Source organism: Theropithecus gelada, chromosome 3 (genome assembly GCF_003255815.1).
Source record: "Theropithecus gelada isolate Dixy chromosome 3, Tgel_1.0, whole genome shotgun sequence".
Taxonomy (NCBI): domain Eukaryota; kingdom Metazoa; phylum Chordata; class Mammalia; order Primates; family Cercopithecidae; genus Theropithecus; species Theropithecus gelada.
In genome coordinates this window covers 159,506,702-159,531,105 of record NC_037670.1, presented here as the reverse complement: position 1 = coordinate 159,531,105, position 24,404 = coordinate 159,506,702, and the positions used below count along the sequence as shown (strand labels likewise).

Sequence of the window (24,404 nt, the reverse complement as noted above, 5' to 3'; positions counted from 1 at the left end):
TAGAAAAAAAGAATTCATTTAATAAATTTTGTTGGAACAACTCAGCGGGCATTTAATAATAGGACTGGATTGGAAGTTTACCTCTTATATCAAAATGGATTCCTGATGGATCAAAAATTTAATCACAAAAAATATACTTGGACACTACTAAGAAAGAAGTGTGAAAATTTCAAAACCCCAGAAATCATTTAAAAATGATAGACAAAGTAACTACATAAAAATTACAAATTTATGCATGACAAAGACAAAAGACAAATGAAAAACTGAGAAAAATAGCATGCAACATAAAAGACACAGTAATCAAATCTCTTGCATAGACAGCACTTACAGATCAAGAAGAAAAAATGTCCAATCAATAGCAAAATGGGCAAAGGATTTTATCAGGTAGCTTATGTACAGTCAGTAGATAAAACGTTCAGTTTCATCCATAAAGAATACATGAAAACAACACATATCAAGTAAACAATATCAGATTGTTGAAAACCAGAATGGGTGATTAACAGTATTGATGAGTATGGGAAAATAGGTAATCTCATTGTGCAGTACAGGATTAACACAGATGGCCTAGGCTGTCCAAACCCTGTACCTCCAAAGAAAGATTTGGACCTTGTCCAACTCCTGGGAGATAACCTCTAAGACCCTGAAATATTCTGCCTGTTCAGAGTTTCTTTGTCTACTTGGGGCCTTGGGCTACATCAGATAGTTTATGCTAATAATGTGAGTTGTGGTGGGGGGCTCTGGGCCACATTATATTAATTTTGGATGGAGAGGCTGGGGACTGAATAACTAAGGCCAGCCACATGGGCCTTCCATGCAGACATAACTGGTCCCTAATAGAAACTCTGGACAACAACGCTGAATGAGCTTCCCTGATTAGCAGTACTTCATGGGTGTTATCTCACATCATGGCTGGAAGAAGTAAGTGCTATCTATAAAACTCCACAGAGAGAGTACAACTGGAAGCCCACATCTAGTCTCTCCTGGACTCTGCCCTAAATCAATTCTGCTGATTTTAGTCTGTATCATTTCACTGTAATAAGCCACAACCATTAATGTAATGGTTTTTCTGAATTTCTCGAGTCCTTTTAATGAATCATTGAACCTTGGGGTGGTCTTGGGGACTCCTGATCGCAGGTGACATCAGAAGTGGGATTCACTAGAATCACCCTGACTCACTGAAATGTGGTGAAAGAATGGTTTGGGAAAAGGAAGGATAAGAGGGTAGGAGTTGACAAAACTTTGATTCTGTATGGCCACTGGGCCACCCATGGTGTTAAGTAGCAGCTGTGTTGCAACCAGTTACTAGAAGTAAAAGTCACCACTGGAATTTAGAAATGATAAATCTAACTCCTAAAGAGTTGGCTCACTAGATGCATAAGGAAAGGCAAAATGACAAGAAACAAGCTAAATATACAATCTCTCAGTTATTATGTGTAATAGCTAAAATGACAGTAAAGTGTTGAGGCAAATCCTGATGCTGGGCCAAGCTTGAATTTCAGCTGGTCCAAGTTACAGACACTAGCTTCAGGGTTTCCAACAAAGGGACAAATAACATGCCGAAAAAACTGACAGCTAAAATAATATGAGTCATGAAAGAACAGGGAAAGACAAAAGGAAGAATCAAGGGACTCATCCCAGCAGGTTGGACACTGATGGGATCAAAGGCTTAATGAAGCACTACTGGAGATTACATAGACCAATAGGAGCTCCTGGCATACCCCAACTTTGAAGAGCTTTAAACAAATCTGTTCTATTTACCTTAGTCTGGAGGAATTAACAAAGCTGAAAGGCAAAAAGGACAATGAAAAATGTTACCTCAAATCATCCGTGGCAATTGTCTCACAATCTAATATGGATAAAGACTGATGAAAAGGGTCAGAGTCTTTTAGTCTGATCCTTGTTTGGGGACATGGGCTATATGCACGTGTGGTTAAAATGGACAGGGGGTGGAGAATAAGCTTTTCTGGGACTCTGACATGGCAGACCAATGCACTGAGGTTCCAAAATCTGTTGGGTGAAATCCTAATGTGGACTACAGTAAGGTTGGGAGGACTTAGCCATGAAATGGTTGATGAAATTAAGGTGAAAGTTGAGATTAAAACTGAAATACCTAAATGGACTTCATGTGAACTGGATGTATCTCCTTTACCTGAATGTATTGGGATGGATTTTATATCTGATTAGGGAACACTTCCCTACCTTATATTGTAAAACCAAAGGCATGTAAATTTGCCCTTTATCCAGTATACCTGCTAAATGGGAACCTACAGAGCTGTCCAAGCCCACAGATTTTAGCTGGAAATAGTATAGAATACCTGGTGCACAAAAATAGATTACACCTTTAATCAATGATGTGTTAAAAACTGGGCTGCTGGTACCAACACATTTTCTCTACAGTAGCCCTTTATGGACCAGAGAATGGGGCTATGGAAAAAGCCTGTGAGCACCATCCAGCAGTGACTGCCAGAATTTGGACCAGAAAATTTTCAGATGCAGCTATAAGATATACAGCTAAATTGAGAATAAATTACTAACTTGCTATTGGACATTAGTTGAAAATGCCCGTGATTGAATGTATTAGGGTTCTTCAGAAAAAATAGACCAGTAGACTGTGTGTATGTGTGTGTGTGTGTGTGTGTGTATTATAGGAATTATATCAGTGAATATACACATATGTGTATGCACATTGTCACAGAATTATGGAGATTGAGAAGTCTCATAATCTGCTGTGTGCAAGCTGTAGAACTAGGAAGGCTGGTGGTGTAATTCAGTCCAAGTCCAAAAGCCTGAGGACTAGAAGCTCTGTTGTCTGGGGGCAGATGATGAATATCCCAGTTCAAGAAGAGAATTCACCCTTCCTCCATCCTTTTGTTCTATTCAGGCAGGCCCTCAATAGATTGGATGACGCCCCACCTCCTTACACTGGTGATGGTGGATCTTCTTTCCTGAATCTACCAATTCAAAGCTAATCTATTCCAGAAACACCCTCAGAGGGACATCCAGAAATAATGTTTTACCAGCTACCTGGGCATCCCATGGTCAAGTCAAGCTGATACATAAAATTAATTAACCATTATACTGAAGGACATATAACCATGAAAGCTGAAATGCCCATAATGCCTTAAGTGATGTGAGAGAAACACTCTAATAAGGTAGTGCCCAGAAGGGCTCCATAATAAATGGAAACGGTTTATACAGGACAATGTTACTGGGACAATGCAAGGAGGTACTCATTCTGTTCATGTGCAGGAGGTCTCTTTTCCACTGGAGCCTACTTTGAAATCAGCTGAGGAGCCACCAAATCCTATGGCCACCTGGGCAGCACCCTATGAACAGCTCTCTATTGAAAGAGAGCTACTAGGTTGACTGATGGCAGTTCCAAGGTGGATGGTCAACATCCTGTTTGGAAGACTACTGTACTACATCAGATGATGGAAAAGTTTTGATTGAAGAAAGTAAGAACAATCTGCTCAGGCTGAACTATATGCTGTCCGTGCAGTGATGAAAACACTGAACAAGTATAAAAGTTCCATTTAAAAATAATCAAAGTCTGGGTGTGCTAATGGCTGGCCACATGGTCAAATAAATGGGCAATGAAAAACTGGTCTATTAGATGCCCCATGTGGGGCACTATCCTATGGAAATCACCATGGGAATTAGGGGCACATTAAAGTAGGACATGTCAATGCCTACCAGAAGAACACTCTTCCAGGATCAGATGATGACTGGACCCACTAAGTGGAAAACTTGGTGTGCTTACTTAAGGTGGGCATGTAGGTCCATGAAATAAATGGGAATGGGAGAGGTGTAGAAATGTAGGCATGGGCTGATTGTTGGCATATTTCTCTTTTTCCCTCTGAGGCACAAAATATAAATAAATATTGCAAGAGAGAGAGAAACCGCAGGTGGCTATGGGCAGATTTCCTGGGGAGAAGGTGGCACACACAACTGACAAGTAACTACATCAGAATTCTGTGGTAGCCCCCAGACTATAAAAGGATCCTGATAGGACTAGACGTTTACTCTGGACTAGGCTTTGCACCCCCAGAGACAGATGGATACAAATGCTTAAAATACTATAAAAGGACTGAAACAGAAGATACTGTGGCAATTTGGACCATCAAGTTATATTTCTTCAGACCAAGAAACACACTTTACAGCCCATAGTGTCTAATGATGGGCAAAAAGATATCACATCAAAATGGAATAGTGGTTTACTAGAGAATTGGAAAAGGTAATTGAAACTTTTTTTTTGGTCTAAAATGGGGGGTGATAAAGGCAGGAAGGGCTGACATATATACCTTCATGAGTGTGTATGCACATTCAACATGAGGGGGACAAGAGCGGGTCCCCACATGACAAATTCTTTTACTTTTATGGTGGATCTGGAGAAGAAGGGATGGAGGAGTACACTGGTACAAACAACAAAGTGATTTCTCAGGTCACCTCAGCTTATCTTTTTTCCAACCTGGGGCAGTTGTTGGAGACTGCAGGTGCTAGAAACAGGAATCATTCCTAAGCAAGAAACCTACCTTTCAACCTTTATGTCAGAATTGCTATGGGCCTAATGGGGTGGACTGTATCTTCACCCCATCTGGCAAAATTCGGATTGACAGTGAATGGAGCTGTATTTCTTGGTGGTCAAGATAGCCCACTAGTTCTATACCTATATATTCTTACTCTAAATAAAATGGAATGAGCTGAAAGGAGGCATGAGCTAGACTGGTATTACTGCTGGCAATCTAGACCAGCACAGTGGATAAGCCTAACAACTCTTCCAAAGGTGAAAATGTTTGGGTAAAAAATTATGACAAGTGAAAAATAGGAGAAATAGCCAAGGCACAGGAATAAATAAATGAATTAGGTAATGAGGAAAATCTAGTATTACACTGGTGCTTTGAGAGAGGCTCGGAGCAAGAGACTATAGCCTCTTAGCTTAATTATACTAGATGCCCAAAAAGGTGAAGTCAGTTTTCTAAGACCAACCTTGCTCTTAGAAGCTGAAAAGGTTGAATGGAAGCCTGCAAACTTGAGTGGCATTGCTCTGGGAGGCATTCTGGTCATATGATATAATGATGAACTGGACCAATTAATTGTTAATGACAGAGGTAACGGGCCATTATCTCTTGATTCTTATTTTTCAGGTTACATCTACTACAATACTGCAGATACAGTCTAGCATCGGTACTGCTGGAATGATTCCTCTCCCTTATGTAAGTAAGTCAAATGATGATGATCAAATGTATTGGAAAATTGAATCACAGCCTCCTTGGTATGTAGTATCAATGAAAAATGGGCTAAGAACTGGATCTACTTAATTATGAGTTAATTTCTATGCTGAGTAATTATGCACAAGTTTGTCAAAAGGTATAAATAGTAGAATATTAAAATAGGAGATAATCATATTATACAAACTAGGCTCTCTGTTAAGACAGCCTAGGCCAAGGGACAGTGAGTAGCCTGTGCATAAATGATTAACTCAGCAGGTCTTGGTTGTCCAAACCCTGCACATTGTAAAGGTTTGGACCTTGCTAAACTCTTGGGAGATAACCTCTGATGCCTTGGAATACCTTGCCTCATAAGAGTATCTTTGTCTACCTGGGACCTTGGGCTATGTCAGATAGTTTATGCTAACAACTGATTTATTGTGGTGGTGGTGGTAGAGGGCTTGGACATACAGTATCAATTTTGACCCCTGGAAAGGCCAGAGACTAAGTAACTAAGGTCAGCCATGTGGGCACTGAATGTAAATATAACCAACCTGCAATAGAAACCAGTGACATCAAAGCTAGATGAGCATCCCTGATTAGCAGCACTTCATATTATCTCACATTATGGCTGGGAGAATTAAGTGCTGTTCCTAAGACTCCACAGGGAGAGAACAACTGGAAGCTTGTGCTTGGTCTCACCTGGACTCTGCCGCATAGCAAGGGTCCCCAACCCTGAGGCCACGGACCAGCACTGGTCCTATCAGTTCAGCAGCAACAGTTCAAGATCCCTTGAACAAGATCCCTTGAACTGTGCATGCAAGGGATCTAGGCTGTGTGCTCCTCATGAGAATCTAATGCCTGATACTCTGAGGTGGAACAATTTCATTCCAAAACCATCCCCCAACATCTGTGAAAAAATTGTCTTCCCCGAAACTGGTCCCTGGTGCCAAAAAGGTTGGGGACCGCTGCTATATGCCATTATTACCTTTGCTGATTTTAATCTGTATCTTTTCAGTGTAATAAACCATAACCATGAGTATAATGGCTTCTCTTGAGTTCTGTGAGTCCTTGAAGCAAATCATTGAATATGAGTCATCTTGAGGACCCCTGACCATACTCATAAACTATTTGCTTTTATGACTATAAATTGATGCAACTTTTTTTGGAGGAAAATTTGACAGTATCCTTATACCAGAAATTCTAGCAAAATACCCCTAAAATATGTATGTATATATGCATTAGGCCACACATAAAAGGATATTTATGCAGTTCTGTTTGTCAGAGCCAATGACTGGAAACCCCTTAAATTCATTAATAAGGTACCAGTTAAAGAAATTCTGATTCATCCATTTAATGAAATCTGATGTACCAGTTTATAAAAAAGGAGATTAATATATATAAACTGATATGGAAATACTTTCAAGATATATGGCTGTGTAAGACAGAGTTAATTTATAGCTGGACTGGAAAAGCTCTATTTTTACCTCTGGGGAATTCTGGCTGTCCAGCTTTGACTCTTGGCCAAGATAAGAACAGTAAGATTAATGATGTGCTGTTTACTGTCTGAAACTGCCCCCGAAAACCCCACATGGCCAGTTTGTTTACTGATGGTTTTCATTTGGCAGAATCAGGAAGACAGCCTGGCTTGATGTCATGACTACAAGGGCCTAAAAACCCAGATGGGAACTTTTGCCTTGAGGTTTTCTGAAGCTAAGATGCATCACATAGATCTTGGTGTTTCAATCTGATGACAGGCAGTCTGTGTGAATAAGGTCCCTGGAAAGCTTGCACCTGAGCCCCAATGCTTGCCATAGCATCTTTCTCTTGCTGCACCTATCCTTTGCCTTTAAATAAAAGCCACACGGAAGAATGCTCTGTGAAGTGTTGTAAGTCCTTTCAAATATCCAAATTTGTAAAATCTTTGCAATAGTCAAGTGACAAAAGCAAGGTCTAGGGCAACATGTAAGACTGTGGGAAGTAAACTTTCTGAAATGCTAGCAAGCAAAGTGGAAAAAGCCATCAAGGACAAATGTGGGTGAAGATTATGAGTCTTCCTACACAAAGATGTATTGTATTGGGTGTTCCAGTTGGCTTGAGGACCAGCGGAGCTTGCAAAAATTTCAGGGACACAGACTGAAAATAAAAGAGCAGTGGCATAGCCCAAAATAAAACTTTTATCCAGCATGACTCTACCTTGCACAGACAGTGTCACTAGTAGCTGTGTGACATGACTCTGGGGATCTTGGGAAATGTATGCTGAGAGAGGCTGCATCTGCACCTGTACTGTGTGGTGACTGCACCTTCACCAGGGTGGAGGCTGGGTTCACAGAGCCCAAAGCCTATTTATTATATAAGATATCTGAAAGATGGCACCACAAACTCTAACCACTCTTATAACAATATTTTGGTTAGAAACTATATTTAAAATTTCAATAGAAGAGGCCAGAAACACAGCTGCCCTCATCTGAAAGAACCTCAGCAGTAACAGTGGAGGATTACCAAGCAACCAAAGAAAACAGAACCTCTCCCAGCTCTGAGCTGCTGATGGTGACTCCTGCGACTGAGGGCAAACATGACGGCTGAAAGTGAGGGCTAGGAAATTTAAGGAACAGAAAGGTGTGGCAAGGATGCAACAGAAGGGTTTTCTAGTTAGATGAGGTGGAACAGAGTTGAGTGGAATGAGCACATGGGGCTGGAAGTGACACTGGGAAGCAGTGGCCCAATGGGATCTTGCTTTCCTCTTCCTTTTGGGTCTCTTCTGCTCTCATTCTCTCATCACTGCTACCGGAGAGAAATCAGGCAGAAGTCACAGTAGGAGCATAGGGATTTTCCTTTATTGCTCCTTATCCATTCTCTCTGCCACAGATATGTCATGAGGAGGCTGGGAAAAAGAACCAAAGTACAAAAAGAAAGGCTTGGTGGAAGGTTGAAATTCAGTAGCATGGCAGTGTTTTCTCTGCTTGACTTTTTTATTTCCTGCCCTGGTGCTGTAGAAAAAATGAGGTTGGAGGGGGTGGTAACAGAGGAGAGGTGGGGATGATGGTAGAAGGACTGAAAGGAGAAAAAGGGAGAGAGATGTCCTATACTAAAGAAGATAAATATATACCCAGCTTTGAAGAGATCGGTACGAATAAGTGATTCTGTTTAGTACTATTAAGCATGAATTCTTTAATATGTTTTTAACCCTTTAATATGTTTTAATTCTTTAATATGTTTTAATATGTTTATGTTATAACTTTGGAATTCTTGAAGAAAATTAACTTTGTCCTCCATGAACAAAAACCAGTGTTCTTTCTCTCTCTCCACCCCTCTCCTTTCTCCCCATATCTATCTATCTATATGCCAGATGATATATGAAGAAAATTTAGTTTTTAAGAACTCCTAGTAGGCACTGTAATAAGTATAGTTATAAAAAGTGTGTATGTGTAATTTTTTTTTATTCACCAATGAATGTCTTTAAGATCTCTACCTGGCAATAAATGCCTCAGTCAACAAAAGGTGGAGAGTTGTGGCAGTGAAAAGATGGTGAACAATGGGATGTTTCTGTCATACCTGTGCATAGATTGGAGAGATAAGACTATAAGCTTTACCTAGGAAAGCAAAAACTGAATTTGGGAATGGACACATACAAAAACATTAAAAATATATATATACTAAAATATACACTCTTCAGTTTCATAAACATCCATTAAAGGAAAAAGCAGAAAGTGGGTAAAAGACAAAGGAGCAGAAAGAGAAAATGAAACAGGAAAAGAAATGGAAAAAAGGAAAAAGGCAGAAAGAGGTAAAAGAAGATAAAGATACACTAAGAAGAAGACAGACATACAAGGAGGAAATGAGAAAGAGACAGGGAGCCACAAAGAGCAGGACTACAGCTCACAGCCATTCTGGCATAGCCTCCATCTATGCCTTCATTCTGTGTATGAGTTTGTGCCTGGGACACTGTCATGCCCTTTGCAATTGTTTAGAATTGCTAAAGCTTCAGGAGCCAAGCAAATGCTGTAAGTGCCTCCATTTAAGCCCATGTGGCTACTGAACACTTGAAATGTGGCTGATCTCAATTCAAACGTCTGTAAAGACAAATGCACACCAGATTCCGAAGACTTTGTACAAAAAGAATGAAATATTTTGGATATATTTGGGTTAAATAAAATACATTTTTAAAGTTAATTTCATTTTCTTTTTGCCGTTTTAAATGTGGCTACAAGCAAATTTAAAATTACATATGTGGCTCATGTTATATTTCTGTTGGAATGTACCGTTTTCTAACATTATGAGTCTCCTCATTAAAATCAAGGTTGGCAAAGTAAGTTTGCTAATATCTGAATCGCCCAAACTGCTAAAAACATACCAATATGCTGGACTTTTTCATCGATGACTTCACAATGGTATGGCCACCGTGTTGGACTCAGTGGACCAGAAGAAGAGACACCATATAAATCCCGTGGTTCCCGAAGACGTGGCACCCATCTCCCTAGCTGATATTCTAATAGTATCTGTGTAGTCCGGGGGAAGAAGGGATCACCAAAAGAGTCAGCTGAGAAAAAGATTCAAACACAATCATGAGTGGGAAGAAGAAAAATACCAACTCCTGTAATTTTTATATAGTTCCTTTTTTCCTTTCAACACTATTCAATGTGTGGGTATCATTACAAATGTTTTATAATTCATGGCACTTTTTATAAAAGTACTAATGAAATTTTGTGATGATTGAGCTTCACAATAGCCAAAAACTAGTTGACCTTTATACTATTAATTTATTCTAAAAGCTCACTACTACTTTAAAAACATTTGTTTCTTGTAGCTCTTCTAGTAAATCATCTAAATGTCTAATGAGTTAAATACAGTGATGAACTATAATTCCTCACTACTTACTGGAACTGTATTCTCAAGGTTTGCTGGTGAACTGAGTCACAACTTTTTCTCAGTTTTCCTTCTAGAGCTACTGTGTGATACAATCCCAGGAACACAATTCATATAGGCTAGTATGGGGCCACACCAAGAAGGCCGTGCAGTGGTCTGGTATATTGGTGTGATACTGTACGGCATCAGTTTGACGTTGATGATCACCCCTCCTTAAGCGTACTTCTCTTATGACACATTTCCTGGATTTCCCCCTCCCTTCTACATATTTGGTTTTCCATTTGTCTCACTGACTCCTCTTGCTCTTTCACCTCTGAAATGTGGCTTTTTGCCGAGACGTAGTTTTTGGTTATTTTTGTACAACAGCTGATACAGCAACTGGACTCTAGAGCTCAGATAACTGGATTCCTTCCCTTTTATCACTTTTTTTGGTATGACTTTGTTTGGGCAAGGCAGCCTCTTTGAACATAAATCTTACAGGTCAATAACTAATAATATCACCTGCCCTAGCTACTTATCAGGATTGTTCTATAGACTCATTCATCCAACAGATACTTATAATGCATCTACTATGTGCTAAAAACTATAAACAGACAATTGCCATACAGAGTGAAAAAAACAGTGTCCCTGCCATCATGAGCTTAAACTGTAGCAGGGCATATATAAGTAGGAAAACAAGATAATTTCAGTGATGACAAATGCTACAAAAATAAAACACAGAAATATAAATGAAGATTAGAAACAGGAAAGTGGAAGTGAGAATGCTATTTTAGATAGGGTGGTCAGGCAAGATTTCTCTAAAGAGGTAACGTGAGCTGACGCCTAAATAATGAACTCAGCCCTGGAGTAAAGACTGTTCTGGCTGGACACACTCTAACAAAGCTGAAAGGCAAGCCTCAAAGTAATGAAACTGATCCACAAGCAAAACAACTGCTTATCAGAACAAAGTTCAACATTCTTTAACTGAATACAACAAAATCCAGCAACCACATGTAAAATTTGCAAGTTTGTCATTCAATCAAAAGTTAATGAACAAGAGTTCTAGTCCTGCTGTGGCAACATAAGTCTTTATACAAGGCTTCTCTCTCACTAATTACAACTAAATTCTAGATAAAATACAAAAACATAACTATCAGAAGAATTTGAAAAGTAAATAAGAGCAGACTGTAGAGTTAAAACTTAGAGAAGCACTCCCACAGGAAGGTGAATCCAGACCCTTGTTTGCTCTAGTGTGCTGAATGAATGTTTGCTCTAGCGTGCTGAACAGAGCAGTGCGGTGCAGTGGTGCAAATGGCTAAATCTCAAATAGAAACTCAGTCCTTTTTTTTCCATTTACTAAAGTTTGGGGTTATTTTTATTATAAATGTTTGATTCCAAAATGCTTGAGAGTAGTCTTTTCTTTTTCTCTGGAGCCGAATAATTTAGTCACACCACCCTAACAATGATAATATCCTATTTAGTGATTACCTACTATGTGCCAGAACCAGTGCTGGGAAGAGATACAAACATTGATAAGACAGTCTCTGAGATCAAGGCGTTCTCAGTACAGAGAGAAGGAAGGAAGGGTTAGGTTATATGATATGGCAAGGGCAATCACGCAGGCATATACAGGATGTCATGGGAGAATGTGGTGGGGTTGTCAGTAGTGTAGAGGTTGAGAAATTCTGAATGACTAAGAAATGACAATATGTACACACACAATAAAATAAAAAAAAATTCCTTCTCCAAATCAGAAAACCAGTCTTAATCTTAACAGAAGAACCAGGAAAAGGGGTCCTTACAGTGTGGAAGGAACCTGAAGGGAAGAAAGGAACCAGAGAAAGGTATCTCCTAATCCTGTGTATGAGCCCACAGAATTGGGCTAATCCCTGAGCTATGAAAGCAGACACACTCTCAGAGACTATGAAAACTTAACTGAAACTTTAACCACCCTCCCAACCCACACACAAATGTCTCAGCTTAACCCCTGAATTACACATGTGCAAGATAGTCCCAAACCAATATAAGGAAAACTTAAGAGAACTAAACAGGGCTTTGAACCATCTATAAAAGTCTCAAAACTCCTGAACTACACTGGCATGGGAAAAAATCAGCATAGCAAAGGCTTAGAGATGAGAAATCAGATCTGAATTATTATCCACAGAAGGGGTGCCAGAACTTACTGTTTAAACCTAACTGGATTGATTGCCTGCTAGAAGAAATACATTGACCCAGAATCTACACAACATAGCATGAACAACGGAAAACCAGGAACAGGACCAGTTCTCAGGGCAAAAGGCAATCAACAAATGTTAACAACAAGATAACCCAGATGTTAAAACAATCAGACAAGAAGTTTAAAGGAGTCATTACAATTTTGCTCCACGAGGTAAGGGAAACACACACTTGTACTGAATTAAAACATAAGAATTCTTGGTGAAGAAATAACACATTGCTGGGAATGCAAAGGGATATAGCCACTTTTGAAAACAGATTCACAGTTTCTCATATAGTATATATTTAGCATATAACCCAGCAATACTATTCCTAGGGATTTACCCATGAGAAATAAAAACATGTTCACACAAGGACTTGTACAAAAATATTCACAGGAGCTTTATTCATTACAGCCCCAAACTGGAAACAATTTGTGCATGAATGGATGGCTAAATGGAGAAATTGTGGTCTATTCACATAATGGAATACCTCTCAACAATAAAAAGGAACTACTGATATATGCAACAACATGGATAAATCTCAAGAGTATTATGCTAAATGAAAGAAGACAGAAAACACAAAATGTATGATTCTGTTTTGTGAAATTCTAGAGAAGCCAAATATGGGCGGGGGGGGGGCGGGGTATGCAAATCACTGGTTGTCTGGAGCCAGGAGTGAAGCCTGGAAGGAGAGGATCTACTGCAGAGACACAGGAACACTTAGGGGTGATTAAATGTTTTACATCTTGCTTTTGGTAATGTTCTAAACAAAGGAAGCAACATAAAGGGATTACTATAAATGGGCAATTCATATCAACTAAGAATATGAGTAGATAATAAGCCTGTAGAAGTAATTCTCTATTTCTCTAGCAATCCCAGAAATGCTAGTTAAAGGAGTGAGTTATCCCCTGTCTCCTAATAGGTTGGCAAAATTTAAAAAACAGAAAAGGGTAGCAGGGAAAAGTCCACAAAACAATACTATAAAATTTCTATGCCTATGGGTATAGATATGTGTAATGCAAAGAAGAAGTTCTAGAATGATACACACCAAACTGAGAATGGTGGTTATTTCAAACAGGAAGATTTATTTTAGGATGGTGGTAAAAGACAAAAGAAAAAAAAGGTAAAGGCCTTAACTTCAATTTCAGAGTACTTGTGATACATATGTAAATACTGAGTAGAGATATTTTAGCATTTGAAAGTACAACTCTAAGTATAAATCTTTAAAAATTAAGTATACATCAAGATGCCCACACACATGTTCAGTTGCAAATGAATGACTTTATTAAGGAGACTCTTTGGACAATATACTTTGTTTAAATGAAGATGTACTTCTAACATAATCTGTCCTTTATAACTGGAGTCATATACTCAATATAATTAAAGAAATGACAAGGTAAATCCTTATGTTAAATATAAGATAATCACCACTTTCATTTATTATATTCTAATATAAAATAGGTTTACGTAAAACAAACCTGAAAAGTTTGAATTCTGCAAGTGGATACATTTCTCTTTCACAATCTACTAGAATAATCATTCCCTGTATTATTCAATCTGACTTTTTAGTTTCCTCATCTTTTTTATCCACTCAAGGTTTTATACTAAACAAAAACTATATGAATAGGTTCAAACCTGTTAAAAGTGCACACCGATGAAAATCTTCACTTACAAATTTCATGAACATATCCTCATCCTAAAATAAGAATTTAAAAATATTTCTCTTTAAAAAACCAACAGTTTTCAAATCCAGATTTTTTTACATCTATTTTAGTACTTGGGATTGAGTATATGTCTTTAACCTTTAATAAACAAGAAAATTAAAGGATTATTATCGGCTACTGGTCTCAATGCACCCAACACTTCAAATATTCTGAAACCTTAAAGTTTGCATCCTTCATTCCTCCTCTTCCACTGGGTGAGGTCATAATAATGACTTTATGGAAGGAATGAAGTTTAAAGATTCTTGGTAAACCTGGGAAAACAATTTAAATTTAAAATAAAATTGGCTGGGCGTGGCGGCTCATGCCTGTAATCCCAGCACTTTGGGAGGCCAAGGCAGATGGATCACCCGAGGTCAGAAGTTTGAGACCAGCCTGGCTAACATGGTGAAACCCTGTTTCTACTAAAAACACAAAAAATTAGCCAGGCGTGGTGGCGTACGCCTGTAATCCCAGCTACTCGGGAGGCTGAGGCAGGAGAATCCCTTGAACCCAGGAGGCAGAGGTTGCAGTGAGCCGAGATCGCACCATTGCACTCCACCTTGAGCAACAAGAGCGAAACTCTGGCTCACGAAAAAAAAAAATAACAAAAAGAAAAACACAGAAAGCCGTAATTCCTTTAAGTAGTTAAAGTAAGCTTTAAGAGCTTATTTCGGGACATTAGTTTACATACATAATTTACACTTTAATAAAATTTGAAGGAAATATCTCAGAATATGTAGTAGAAACAGACTAAAGAATTTTAAATACTACATTTTCCCCCCTTTTTCTTCTTCCATGTCCCTTCCTCTATGACATCAGAGCCACAATAAACTGTTATGGTGATACACAACAAGGTTAGAACACGGTGGTTCTACTATGATTCATACTACGATGTAACACAATCCAATCAGCACATATAAGAAAATAAGTGGACACTAATCCTAAAAACCCTACTAAAAATTTCATACACAAATTTTAATAAAACCTAGAAGAATCTTAGCTAAAATATTTTCTCAAAAAAATACAAACACAGTTTCTCTTTCTAGACAGGGCATAGTGTTCCCAGTGATAGCTTAGCTTTTTCAGCCAAATTATTTCCCAACTTCAATGACAATAATTTAAACATCCAATTGATTTTTATATCCAATTGACTTTATAATACTTTAATTAGGGATTTATATAATACAAATTTTATCTCCAAGTAAAATAAAGTTGAGAAAAACATACCGATTCATCTTCATCACTGATTGTTCTGTCTGAATAGTCTTCCTTTTCTGAATCTTCTGACATCTCTTCCAGTGTTTGACTTGAGATTTCTTGTAATATACGGGTAGGCTGTAAAACAATTTCTAAGGAAATTATTTGACAGCTTTTCTTTTCAAGCTGTGTTTACTACATTAAATGAGTACTCAAAAATATATTCAATTGTATTTAACAGTCACAACAGTCTTCTCTAAAAACTACAGTACAACTAATAACACCTTCAATTTCAGAGATTTAAAGGAATTTTCCACGACTATAAGAGACAACCACCACAATAAAAGACAAATCAAGTAAATCATTTAATTAAAAGGAATTTCCAGAGTATACAGCCAAATCATTCACATTTTATTATATTTACAATTGAATACTACACAGCAAGTTCAGAATGATACTGAGGCATTAAAAGATAATGAATTTTAAAAATTAGTCACTTTGTGAAATGTAGCAATATAATTTTAAGTTTTCTCCTTGATTTTCACTTGACCAAAAGTTCAAGTGACAAGACTTTACATTTTGATTATCATTCTGTAGATTCTGTTCTAATATTCATTTATATTATTCTTATTCTTAGAAATCTAAATAGCTACTAGAAGGTTGTATTGGTAATGACCACTACCATTCTATGTATCTTCCCATGTGGTTAATATTAAGACCAGGGAATAATCGAAATCTCTTGTCAAGTTCCCATCGTTCTTGAGAGACCAAAGGACTCGACAATTGCAAATCTATTGGTTTACGCCCCTCTCTACAGAAAGCGTGTTTTGCAGCGTGGACTACATATAAGTTAAGTTCAAGCTTTATGGCAAATCACTGCCAATGCCACGGAGCCGACTGTCTCATAGATGACACACCTTCAGTCCTAAGAAACTGAAGTTTTTGCCTGGGCATCACAACTCCACATTTGGAAAACCCGACTGGCGTAAATTCCATTCCTTACAGGTGCACACGAAGCGCTGACCTGCTGCGGATACAGCTCTGGCCTCAGGAGAAGGCCCTTATTCACCGGCGCTCCGCGGGTGTCTTCCACCACTGCAGAGGAGGGCAGGTGCGGACGCATCCACGCTCAGCCGCGTCCCGACAGTACCAAGGCGTTTTTGGCGGGAGGCAGGATGAGGCCACAACTCTAGGATGAGGCCACAACTCTAGGCGGCCGAGTTCCTTCCCGCACTCACTCCTGGCCACCAGGGTGTGGGGAGGCGCTCATTTTCTGGGGCGCGCTCGCTTCCCGCAGGGGGCGCCCCGCCTTCCTTCTGCCTACCTCACCGTACCGTTGGGGCCGGCACCTAGATCCTGGCCGAGTCCTCTTGTCAGGCCAGTCGTCGCTTCCGTGCGGGGATAATATCTTGGGATCTAGCGGAGAACCCAGGGTCCAGCCGCTAGAAGGAATGCCACTACTGGAGAGCCGCAGCCCCAGCCACGCCCCCAACTCTCGTCACCAGGCAACGGGTCCGCCCTCGCGAGACTTTGAGCAGCCCTCGGAGATCACCTACAACCAGTGCGGAGGAAAGGAGCCTGCGCAGATTTTGGCCCCGGGAAGTCGGAGCCCAGAGCATGCCGGGAACTTGGGGTGGGGAGCAGGGCGGTTAGAGAGGATGTCGGGGAGGCGTTGGGGTCTGTTGGAAGAATTTAGGAGCGTGGAAGGCCAGACAGCTAATAATTCCTAGTCGAAGTCTGCATCTTGACTGTTGCCTTAGAGGAGGCATGCTGGTTAGGACTGCGCTTTGGAGCCCACCTGACTTTTAACAGTGTAACAATGAACAAATTAATTACCTGGACTTCTTGGGTACAGTACTTGAAACTACGCCTTGGAGATGTTAGAATATTAAAAAGTACGTTCGTCTTGATTTTTATACAGACTGAGTTCCATTCTACACAGTTGTGTGATTAATTCTCTTTATTCAATTCGGAAAATGAGGCTTTTCTCCTTAAATACTACATGGAGAGTCAGATGAACTAGGGTGAATTCTCAAAAATTATCAGCTCAGAGATTCTTTATAGCAATCGTCAGCTAGCATGTTTAACACTGTTTTCCTGATCACTGCAAATCACTATATGTAGTCTCATTTAATTAACAGACGTTATTCATGAACATCCCATATTGATTTTTTCCCTCATTTTTAGCTCTGCTGGGTAATGTAATCTATTTGGAACAGTTTTCCAAGTACAGCTGAAAAAAAGTCTAGACTTTGGTGATATAAGAATGTAAATAAACACTTTTCACAAAGCATTATATGCCATGAGATTCGTGATAATGTAGAAATGGAGATAATGAATGGCAACAAATTTGAAAGTAGAATAAAGGGCAAAGCACTATGGCTTAAGCATGGAAATGGGTTAATATAATTTCTTTGTATTTTGTAAGTTTCTGAAAATAGGTGTTTTGAGGTCAGCAGTTTAAAAGTCTGAACCTTCCAGATTAGACCTTGGACAGAGAATATTAATAGAGTATATCTTAGATCAACCTCTTGAAAAGTCGCTCTTATAGTTGAACCTTGTTTTAGCCATACATAAGTCACTAAAAGTGACATGCACAGAGAAATCTTTATATATGTAATCTGTTTTTCTGTTGGGTTTTAGTCATGGCTGTAAGCCATAGGATGTCAGCTGCACAAGGTAAAACTGAGAAGTGATCTAACCAGGTTACACAAGAAATTAATGGCAGAGCTGAGAGACTTAAGTTTCATGATTTTTAGTCCAAATAGTTATATTATCACATATCAAGTAATCCATGGGAAGAAAAATGGTCTTAGTGCATAATTTTAAAACTTTAGGGTTTTTGTTTTGTTTTTTTTTTTTTTGAGACAGAATCTCACTTTTTCTGTTGCCCAGGCTGGAGTGCTGTGGTGCGATCTCAGCTCATTGCAACCTCCGCCTTTAGGGTTCAGGTGATTCTCATGCCTCCCGACTAGCTGGGACTACAGGCACCACTAATTTTTGCATTTTTTAGTAGAGATGTGGTTTCACCAAGTTGGCCAGGCTGGTCTCGAATTCCTGGTGTCAAGTGATCTGCCTACCTCAGCCTCCCAAAGTACTGGGATTACAGACATGAGTCACCATGCCTGGCCAAAATCTTAGGAATTTGGCAAAACTTTGAAAATGATATTCATTCATTATTTTATTAACAATTTTTTTTCTTTTTAAAGACAGCTCTGTCACCCAGGTTGGAGTGTAGTGGCACAATCATAGCTCACTGCAGGCTCAAACTACTGGTCCCAAGGGATCCTCATGCCTTGGTGTAACAAATTTACAGGATGGTTGCTGCCTACTAGGGACAGTTCACTACTGCAAGGAAAAAAACCAGACATTTATTGTGGAGGTTACATTCTGGTGGGAGTAAACAAATAAACCAATGATGATAATAAAAATGATATCACTCAAGACGATAACAGCTATGAAGAGAAATCAAGTAGGGGGAAAAAAGAGAATAGGGGGTGCTGGGGGTGGGGGCCTTGCTAGGGTTGCTCTTTTAGATGGAATGGCCAGGGAAGGCCTCTCTGGCCAGGAAGTATTTGAGCAGAGGGATGAACCACAGGATGTCTTATGGGGAGACTCTGCCAGGCAGGGTAAGCAGCAAGTACATAGACTGAGAAGTCTGTGTTATGAACTGCAGTTGAGCCTTGAACAACTTGGGGGTTAGGGGTATCATCCTCTACATAGCTGAAAATCTGCGTATAACTTTTGACTCCCCAGAAACTTAACTACTGAGAACCTACTGTTGACTGGAACTCTTACTGATGACATAAACAGTCGATTAGCATATATTTTGTATGTTATATGTATTATGTATTGTATTCTTACAATAAAGTAAGATGAAATGTTATTAAGAAAGTTATAAGGAAGAGAGTATATTTACTATTCATTAAATGTAAGTCATCGTAATGGTCTTCATCCTTGTCTTCACATTGAGTAGGCTGAGGAAGAGGAAGAGGAGGAGTTATTAACATTTTTTTTCTTTTTAAAGACAGCTCTGTCACCCAGGTTAGAGTGTAATGGAGTTGCTGTCTCAAGGGTGGCAGAGGTGGAAGAAAATCCCTGTATACTTGGACTCACATAGTTCAAACTCATGTTTTTCAGGGATCAGCTGTATACTAGGCAGTACTATTTAGCCGAAGCTTAGCTGGAATCAGTATCATTTTAAGGTAAGAGACTTCACAGGGATTTTTTACTTGCCCAAGTAAAATTGAAATGGTTTGCTTAAGCATCCACTTTTTTTTTTTTTTTTTAACTCTTCCTTTTTAACTTACTCTCCTATTCAAGACAGTAATATGTACTGGAAATGAAATCATTTGTCTTTAAGTTCATGTAGAAGTAAGGCCTAGAATAAACTTCTACCAAGGACTTTGTCTGAATTTTTGTTCCCCTTCCTTGTGATCTCACCAAAGAAGGTTACTGGACATGCTCCTTCTATTGCCAGCTTCTGCCTTTTGGGAAGGCAGCTTTACCCTTGTGGCAACTTTTTCTCCTCTTTTTTTTTTTTTTGAGTTTGATCTAAGACTGCAGTCTAAAAGGCAGTATAATAAAAAATAGAGTAAGAAAAGAGGAAAAGACAACCAAAACTCTTTAAGTGCCAACTGTGCCAAAAAGCACAATTACTTGTGTGGGAATCGGGAAGAAAGTTCGTTTTAGCAGGATGGCCAAAGGTAAGTTGTGTTAGGAGTATAATTTTGTGTAGCTATATCATTTGGATCAGAATAAAAATAGAGTCATGAAAGAAAACTGACAAACAGAGCTGGAGAAGGCCATGAAAGAAGAGTCTTCACATTTGTGTGCTTGATAATGAAAAAGACTCCGTAACAACCACAACCTTACACGAGGGCCATCACAACCTTACAGAAAAGATACTTCTACAAGGACAGCTGCTCAGCAACTGCCTGGCTAACCTCAGACTGGCATCACTCTTGTTATTGATCTTTGTGGCTAAGGATAATCATTTTAAAAGCCAGTATGTAATCTTCCTCTTATTTTCTTTTAAAAATCTTTATCTTCCTTTACCTCCCTGACTATACACATAGTTTACTATGACATGCATATTCCGATTTGCAATGTTCCATTCCCAAATAAACGTCTTTTAGGGAGCCTGTCTCTGTTATTTAGGTTGACAATTGAGAGAGGCTTAAATGAATATATGAAGTGACTACGGCAATCAGTTACTTATGACATCATAGAACTCAGTAGTCTATGATCTTAGAGGTCTTGTAATTCAACTGAGGAAGCCATAGGAGGGCCTGGGAAGCCTGGGATGGTCTAGTAATTATCTTGGCCTTCTTCATACTATCTGGGTCTAGGACGACCTAGTACAGGGCCAAACCTCTTAAACTGTTTCCAAGCTCAGATCTTGAGACCTGTCTCAGCCAGTCAACTAACCAACACTCAGCTCAAGCGTCATTCACTTGATGGTGTCTTTTCTAGTTACTCTGTCATCGGCAGAATTAATTGTCTGTATTTGGGGGCTACGGTGAAGCTATCATTGCCCTTAGTGTTTGGAAATGAGTTAGTAAGAATGCCCCCTGCCTGCTCAACCGATAATAGATAGGATAAATCATCTCAAAAGAGAACGAATAGTTTCCCAGACTCTGAGTGAAATCTCATGACAAAAAACATGAAATTGTCTTTTCCTTCCGCCAAAATCTGCCCTAACTGTGCAATGGTGAAATTCCCTTTCCAGCTCAGGGCATGTTGGCTAGAGTTGGTAACTTTTCAGTTACTAAAACAGTATCATTTTGATATTTGAGATTTGATTCTGGTATTTGGCATTCGATTTGGCATTAAGAAGTTCATTTTTTAAAATTATACTTTAAGTTTTAGGGTACATGTGCACAACGTGCAGGTTTGTTACACATGTATACATGTGCCATGTTGGTGTGCTGCACCCATTAACTCATCATTTACAATAGGTATTTTTCTTAATGCCATCCCTCCCCTCTCCCACCACCTCCCGATAGGCCCCAGTGTTTGATGTTCCTCCCCCAGTGTCCAAGTGTTCTCATTGTTCAGTTCCCACCTATGAGTGAGAACATGCAGTGTTTGGTTTTCTGTCCTTGCAATAGTTTGCTCAGAATGATGGTTTCCAGCTTCATCCATGTCCCTACAAAGGACATGAACTCATTCTTTTTTATGGCTGCATAGTATTCCATGGTGTACATGTGCCACATTTTCTTAATCCAGTCTATCACTGATGGACATTTGGGTTGATTCCAAGTCTTTGCTATTGTGAATATTGCTGCAATAAACATACGTGTGCCTGTGTTTTTATAGTAGCATGATTTATAACCCTTGGGTATATACCCAGTAAGAGGACGGCTGGGTCAAATGGTATTTCTCGTTCTAGATCCTTGAGGAATTGCCACACTTTCTTCCACAATGGTTGAACTAGTTTACAGTCCCACCAACAGTGTAAAAGTGTTCCTATTTCTCCACATCCTCTCCAACACCTGTTGTTTCCTGACTTTTTAATGATCGCTATTCTAACGGGTGTGAGATGGTATCTCATTGTGGTTTTGATTTGCATTTCTCTGATGGCCAGTGATGATGAGCATTTTTTTCATGTGTCTGTTGTCTGCATAAATGTCTTCTTTTGAGAAATGTCTGTTCATATCCTTCACCCACTTTTTGATGGGGTTGATTTTTTCATATAAATTTAAGTTCTTTGTAGATTCTGGATATTAGCCCTTTGTCAGATGGGTAGATGGCAAAAATTTTCTCCTGTTCCATAGGTTGCCTGTTCACTCTGATGGTGGTGTTTTTTTTTTTTTTTTTTTTTTGCTCTGCAGAGGCTCTTTAGATCCCATTTGTCTAGTTTGGCTTTTGTTGCCATTGCTTTTGGTGTTTTAGTCATGAAGTCCTTGCTCATGCCTATGTCCTGAATGACTCAGGAGCCAACTGCCTTGGGTCAAATATTCTGCCATTTAGCCATATGACTGTGGGCAAGTTTTTAAATTCTCTTTGATTCAATTTGTTTACCTGTCAAGGGGGGACAGTACAGTAGTGCCTGTCTTGTAGGGTTGTGAGGATTGGGTGAGTAACATATAAGTTCTAAGCACTTACCACTTACACGTTACATCAGGGAGCAGGTTAGAGCCACCATTCTCCTCAAGACATGGGGAAGTGGTTTTTAAAGTGTGGTCTGTGAGACCCTAGTTGAAAAACCCTAGTGAACTTGATAACTAATTTCTGTAATTTGAAAAAACCTCAAAGCACCCGTGTTACTAATGTTGGCAGGTGTGATGGTTAATACTGAATGTCAACTTGATTGGATTGATGGATACAAACTATTGATCCTGGGTGTATCTGTGAGGGTGTTGCTAAAAGAAATTAGCATTTGAGTCAGTGGTCTGGGAAAGGCAGACCCACCCTTAATATCTGGGTGGGGACAATCTAATCAGCTGCCAGCATGGCGAAAATATAAGCAGGCAGAAAAATGTGAAAAGAGAGACTGGCCTAGACTCCCAGCCTACATCTTTCTTCCATGCTGGATGCTTCCTGCCCTCAAGCATCGGACTCCAAGTTCGTCAGTTTTGGAACTCAGACTGGCTCTCCTTGCTGCTCAGCCTGCAGATGGCCTATTGTGGGACCTTGTGATCATGTGAGTTAATACTTAAAAAACTCCCCTTTATAGATTTTATATAAACTATTCCATTAGTGTGTCCCTCTAGAGAACCCTGACTAATACAGCAGGAACTAGACATATACAAGATAGCATTTCATTATTCTAATAAAAGCATGTTAGAATGAAAGAGTGCTAGGTAAGGTTGAAAACTGGTTAAGAAACGAATCGTGTGTTCTGTAGGATTGTGGTACTTTTGCATAATTTTTGGTATATTCAGTAAGAGAAGATTGAATTAAGGTTCCTTATCCAGGTAGAAATGACCCATTGGGCCTTCCAAAATCTATTTTAATGAAACATTTTTTGAAAATCCTATTTCAAGATAGTAAAAGCCATCACTACTAAGAGCATGTCATGGCAAAACTCTGCTATTAAATCTGCATTGGAGGCCAGGTGTGATGGCTCATGCCTGTAATCCCAGCACTTTGGGAAGCCGAGGTGGGCAGATCACTTGAGGTCAGGAGTTCAAGACCAGCCTGGCCAACATGGTGAAACCCCATCTCTACTAAAAATACGAAATTTAGTTGGGTGTGGTGGCACGTACCTGTAGTCCAAGCTACTCAGGAGGCTGAGGCAGAAGAATCACTTGAACCTGGGAGGCGGAGGTTGCAGTGCAGGGAGCTGAGATGGTGCCACTGCACTCCAGCCTGGGCAACAGAGCAAGGCTCCATCTCAAAACAACAACAACAACTGGCATTAGAGTGATGTAAGAAGCCAGTGTTCTTTATGGAGCTGAGATTCAGGGCTGAGTTGATACATGAACTATAAATTTAGTAATACAAAATGTCACAAAACTAACCTCTCATAACTCTAGAAACTTAACAGAAATTGACAGCAGCACATCTAGCAAAGTTTATAAACTGAGTTGCTCATGAAATCATCTTATTGCTTACCAAGCACTGTTATGTGTAGTGGTACTGCGTACACTTCTGGGGGTATAAAAAACGTTCAGGCAAATATTTTTCTTCTTTGATTACCCCAGGCTGATGTATTCTGTCTTCCCTCTAAATGTTGACAAGTATATACTACATAATTCTTTGACAGTTATGTGCTAGAGCCTTGTGATACTTTATCTCTTAAATTCTTGAATTGTTACTCAGTATTTTGTAACTTTTCTCACCTTTACCATTGATCATTTATTTCCTTGCGAGAATACTAGAATTGTTCCACAGAGTGGAGCTAGGTGGCAATCTGTGTGAAGACCAGATAACTTTAAATTCTCCTTAGTTTTAGGAGGCAGCTCTCTGAAGACCCAACCAAAGGTAGAAGTAGTTTACCTAGCCCTCATTCTTGGCAGTTAGCAGATTCTGACTTTTTTTCCTCTAGCCCAATTGTATTTCCAAAGATCTAGCTCAGCCTCTCAGCTGCCACTTGTAGATCAGCATATGCTCTGAGGCAGCAGCAGCCCCGGCATGAACAAGAAAGAAAAAGTCATATAGTACAGGTGGCGCATAGCTAGGATACTATTAAATACAAAGATATCAGTAATTACATTAAATATGAAAGGACTAAATATTCCCGTTGAAACTCAGAGATCACCAGATTGGATTAAAACCCAAACCATGTG

The 24,404-nt window shown here is 39.4% G+C and overlaps 1 protein-coding gene across 5 annotated transcripts in view; it reads right to left on the bottom strand.

Moving 5' to 3' along the window:
* Positions 1–16,678, bottom strand: part of AGBL3 (ATP/GTP binding protein like 3) — a 137,308-nt gene extending 120,630 nt beyond the window's left edge. Inside the window, exons 1-4 of one of the 5 annotated variants that reach the window (XM_025379749.1) lie at positions 16,493–16,678; positions 15,199–15,320; positions 13,904–13,964; positions 9,562–9,747 (exon numbers count right to left, since the gene is read on the bottom strand). In XM_025379749.1, coding sequence (XP_025235534.1) covers positions 9,562–9,747; positions 13,904–13,964; positions 15,199–15,261 — 310 coding nt within the window. In that variant the 5' untranslated portion in view covers positions 15,262–15,320; positions 16,493–16,678. The remainder of the gene's footprint in view (positions 1–9,561; positions 9,748–13,903; positions 13,965–15,198; positions 15,321–16,492) is intronic. The other 4 variants (XM_025379753.1, XM_025379752.1, XM_025379754.1 and 1 more) reach the window with 4 other exon arrangements.
* Positions 16,679–24,404: the final 7,726 nt, after the last annotated feature.